This window comes from Lipotes vexillifer, unplaced genomic scaffold, assembly GCF_000442215.2.
Source record: "Lipotes vexillifer unplaced genomic scaffold, Lipotes_vexillifer_v1.1 scaffold19, whole genome shotgun sequence".
NCBI classification, from domain to species: domain Eukaryota; kingdom Metazoa; phylum Chordata; class Mammalia; order Artiodactyla; family Lipotidae; genus Lipotes; species Lipotes vexillifer.
The window spans coordinates 2,682,637-2,687,488 of record NW_006793856.1 but is presented as its reverse complement, the minus strand read 5'-3'; the positions used below and the strand labels follow the sequence as shown (position 1 = coordinate 2,687,488).

General features: G+C 45.1%; 1 protein-coding gene across 2 annotated transcripts in view; it reads right to left on the bottom strand.

Moving 5' to 3' along the window:
- The window catches only part of NDFIP2 (Nedd4 family interacting protein 2), a 63,574-nt gene extending 60,622 nt beyond the window's left edge, over nt 1-2,952 (bottom strand). For both annotated transcript variants that reach the window (XM_007466803.1, XM_007466802.1), the window contains exon 1: nt 2,632-2,952. In XM_007466803.1, coding sequence (XP_007466865.1) covers nt 2,632-2,952 — 321 coding nt within the window. The remainder of the gene's footprint in view (nt 1-2,631) is intronic.
- Nucleotides 2,953-4,852: the final 1,900 nt, after the last annotated feature.

The window sequence follows — 4,852 nt, the reverse complement described above, 5'->3', positions numbered from 1 at the left end:
GGGGGGGTGCATATACCTAGGTAAAGTCACTAATCAGGCCATTCTCAACAAAACTAAGAGTTATTCTAGACAGTTGAAATTACCATGTAATTACACAGGAATTGGAATCAAAATCTGAATGTAAACTGTACTAAGATTTTCAAACACTTCACCTTACAAGGAAAACAAATTGATGTCCTACCTACTTGAAGCAAGAAGTATCTTTAGAAGGGCAGATTTTTGCCCTCTGCTGTGAAGGAATGCCTCCACCCATCCAAAGTCTCTGTGGGACACATCTCCAGTTTGGGGGAAAAAAATAGGCAATAAAATATGATACTGTTGGGACTTCCCTGGTGGCGCAGTGGTTAAGAATCCGCCTGCCAATGCCGGGGACACAGGTTCGAGCCCTGGTCAGGGAAGATTCCACATTCTGCGGAGCAACTAAGCCCGTGTGCCACAGCTACTGAGCCCGCGCTTTAGAGCCGGTGAGTCACAACTACTGAACCCTGCGCGCCTAGAGCCCGTGCTCTGCAACAAGAGAAGCCACTGCAATGAGAAGCCTGCGCACCACAACAAACAGTCCTGCTCGCCGCAACTAGAGAAAGCCTGCATGAAGGAACGAAGACCCAATGCAGCCAAAAATAAATAAATAAACTAAATAAATAAATTTATTAAAAAGAGAAAAAAATGATAGTGTCCACTTATTTTGAAAGGAGTTGTAGAGAAAAAGAAAATATCTTAAAGCTGACAGCAATTTCCAACATTTTGGTGTTAGGAATTCTTAAAAATAATAAGCATAACTACTGAAAGCAAATGTGACACTATAATAAATTACTTTAAGGCACAAATACATCAATTAAAAATGTTTTGAGGGCTTCCCTGGTGGCGCAGTGGTTGAGAGTCCGCCTGCCGATGCAGGGGACATGGGTTCGTGCGCCGGTACGGGAAGATCCCATATGCCGCGGAGCGGCTGGGTCCGTGAGCCAGGGCCGCTGAGCCTTCGCGTCCGGAGCCTGTGCTCCGCAACGGGGGAGGCCACAAGAGTGAGAGGCCCGCGTACCGAAAAAAAAAAAAAGTTTTGAGCAGTGATTTTCATATGTGAACATGGTGGATTCTGATAAGCAAAACCCCCAAAGAGCAAGAATTCGAATCAGTTAACACCATTAAAGGGAAACAAATAGCAACAGGAAAGAAAAGAGATTAGAGAAAAGAAATCCCACTGGTAAATGCAATAGGTATTCAATATTTACCTGTTGCATGTTATTTTTACTAACATCTGCAAAAATAGGAATGCCTTAAAAAAAAAAATGTGTATACACTAACAACTTGAAAAATGCCTTCCCAAACTGGCAACAACATTTTCCAAACCATTCCAAAACTACTGATAAATTTTCACAGAATTCAGAATATACATCATTTGGAGGTTTTACCGGATGTAAACCAGATGAAGTGGAAGCCTCCTGAGCTTTTATCTTAAAAAAAAAAGCAAAATTACATACATTGGGATTTCATCTTTCAGTAGCCTTTGCATATGTCAAAATACACTTATTAATAGAAATTCTTTACTTCACAACTAAGTGTCTCCTGTGCAAATAGATCTGAAACATGAAATCTGCACTAACATATCTATATTTGTAAATTTCACAAACAGTACTATTAAATTGCATAGTCGGTGCTCCATATTAATGTTTTTCTCCTCTCCCTCAGTAAATAGGTTTAACTAAATTTCCACCTCAAAGTTTACAGAATAACATGCTACCTAGCTGCAACAAAACAGTCAACTATTGCTGAGTCCATTTTTTAAATAAGGTTTACGTAGGAATCTCCAATGACACCACCGGAATTAGTATCAGAGAAAAAAAATATTAGAAAATTTGACACGGAAAACATAGAGGGGCACTTTTCAGTCATTTCAACATACAACGGTTTATACGGTTAAGCTGGAAAACCTTGTATTTAAAGAAAATTTTTCAAACAAGATTAGCATTTTTTAAGTAAAACTTCCTGTTTCCCCTCCTACCAAAAAAAAGAAAAAAAAAGTGATAGAAAACAGAATGCAATCACTTTTAATTCTAACAAAACAGAAAAGGACAAAATGACAAGGTTAACTAGAACTGAGAAACAAGTTCAGCCCCACGACTATTCTCTACAGTTGCACGATTTTTAAGCCCACATTTTTTTTTTTTTTACCAAATCCACTTCCCACCCTACGTAGGGCTTACACCTGCCTCCTCCCCACCGACTCCATCTATGACGGCGACACCTTCCCAGCAGGTATGTGAACTCATTTCCAGTATATAATCCACAGGAATATCTCTGAAGTGTCTGGGTCAGGGCATAACGAAATGATCGAGAAAGTGAGACATAAAACAGATACAAGTTTTAAAGGGAGGCGTAGGGGTGTCTAACAGCGGAGGGATGGGGACCTCGAAGGAGACTGGGGTCTGGAAAGAAAGGTCTCAAAGGAGCCACAGGCAGGCTCCATCCGAGAGGTGTGAAGGAAGCAAGGTCCTGCCAGAAGACCCAAAAATAAATTAGCCAGCACGTCCATTCAGCGAATAACCCGAGGAAAGGGACTCTGGGGGCCACGGCGGGGGGCAATCCCGGGGTCATCGCCGGCGCAGGAGGCCCGGGCTGGGGCCAGAAACTCACCACCTGGTAGCGGCCAGTCCCCGGCTGGTGATGATCCATCCTGCCCGGCTCTGGATCCGGCTTCCGAGCGGGCGAGTGCCCTCGGCGCTCAGCCCCCTCGGTCACCCGGGTCGACGACGTCGTCGCCGCAGCGACCCTTCCGCCTCTGTTTCTGCCGCCGCGGTCGCCCAGCCAGACCACCTCACTTCCCGTCACGGCCGCAGAAGCCGCCGAAACCTCCGCGTCGGCCGCAGCTCTGGGCCGAAGGTCCGGGGCGCCGCGAGCGCTACTGAGCATGCTCGGGATGGTCGCGCATGCTCGGTGGGTCCTCCGCCGTCCCATCCGCGTCGCGAGTTGGCTGAGGGGTGGGGTGGGGGCGGTGTTTAGCTGGGTGGGTGGAGGTGGAAAAGTCAGGCAAGTCCCAGGGAGCAATCTAGGTTGTCAGCCTGTCCGGAGTGGGCGGTGGCAAAAGGATCAGGGGAAAAAACATCACCATCCTTGATTGGTCTTTTTGTTTGGACGGGTTTCGCCCAGGCACAGTCACAGCGCACAGATACAGATGTCGAGGAGAGCGGGGACGCATTCCTAGAACACCTGAGGACAGGTCACCCTGTTTCCCAACACTTCCTCGTATTACTCACCCAGCCTAGGACAAGGCACAGAGATCCGTCTCTAGGACCTTCCTAAAACTCTTATTCAGAATCATCAGTGAGCTAAGGGATGTCTTGTTAGCTTGTTTTGTTTGTCCCCTTCTTGGTAGTAAGAGATTTAAGAATCCAACAGGGACTCTTCAGCCATACTCATGTATCTCGCCAAGGAAAGGGGCCTCTAGCCTCTAGAGCACTAGGTTGCTGGAAGGATACAAGAAAATAACGAAACAATACAGGACTCTTTTGTGGTCATATTCATATCAATAATTCCAAAGGGTTTAACAATAAGGAATCACTCCGTGTGCAACACTGTCAGTCGATCTCAGTATCCGGTTAACCACACATGACCTACTATGTGTGAGTATCTCCTACGGGGTGCAAAGCATGTTTCTCTAGCAAGTAGAAGAGTATGATGGGGCAGCGTACTCTTTAACCCAAAGACCTGCTTTCTATACCCTGAAAACTATGATCCCACGTGACCTGGCTCAGCTATCTTTTTTTTGTCCATCTTTTTTTCGGTACGTGGGCCTCTCACCGTTGTGGCCTCTCCCGTTGCGGAGCACAGGCTCCGGACGCGCAGGTTCAGCGGCCATGGCTCACGGGCCTAGCCGCTCCGCGGCATGTGGGATCTTCGCGGACCGGGGCACGAACCCGTGTCCCCTGCATCGACAGGCGGACTCTCAACCACTGCGCCACCAGGGAAGCCCCAGCTATCTTTTTTACTTAACTTCCCTCCTGAATCGCCAAAGGAGATTCCTGGAATGAAGAAGGCTACTGGGTGGGCCTGATCACCTAGTTAAAATAGCAAAAATACAATAAAGAGAGAAACTCATTGAGAGATCAGCTGAAAAAATGTAAGCCTTCCTCTGATTGCTTTATTCAAAGAGATGAGCAGTTCTTCGTATTTTTGCCGTCTTGACACATTTGGTGGTTAGAGAGTATTAATTAATAAGCTAACAATAAGAGGCAATGATATTGTCATACTTAAATGTCCTTAAACTTTCTTTAGGTCTAACTTAATGTGTTTTAGACTCTAAGATAATAAACATGACATTTCATTGTGTTACTGTACAAGAGCTCACTCTCACAATTTCACCCCAAATGGTATCACCTTTCAATGATCCAAGCAACCCCCAGTTCAGCAAAATGAAATTAGATTCCTACACCATTTATGGTCTATACGGTTCATTTAGAACTTAATTTTATATGCAGTTGCACTTTCATTAATCATTTATATGTCCATTTGATTTTCAAATAGACTGCTGCTCAGGAAAGAGGCCATTTTTTACACCTAGCACACTCAGAACAGTAATGGGAACATACCGGTGAAAACCAACGTCCTAACAAAAAGCAAACATCCTAAATCTTGTTAGAGTAACAGATTCTTTCAATTTTACTCTCCTCCCAAGTTTTGTGAATGTTTTGCTAATCTAGAGAGGTGATAAAATTCAACAGGAAAGGGGGTCTTCAGTGAAGAGGAGGAAGAGAAAGAGGGGAAAGAGAAGTAGAATAACAGCTGATACGTATTGAGCCCTTCCCAAGCCAGGAACTGCACGTGTTATCTCATTTCATCCTCACAACAGTTCCATGAT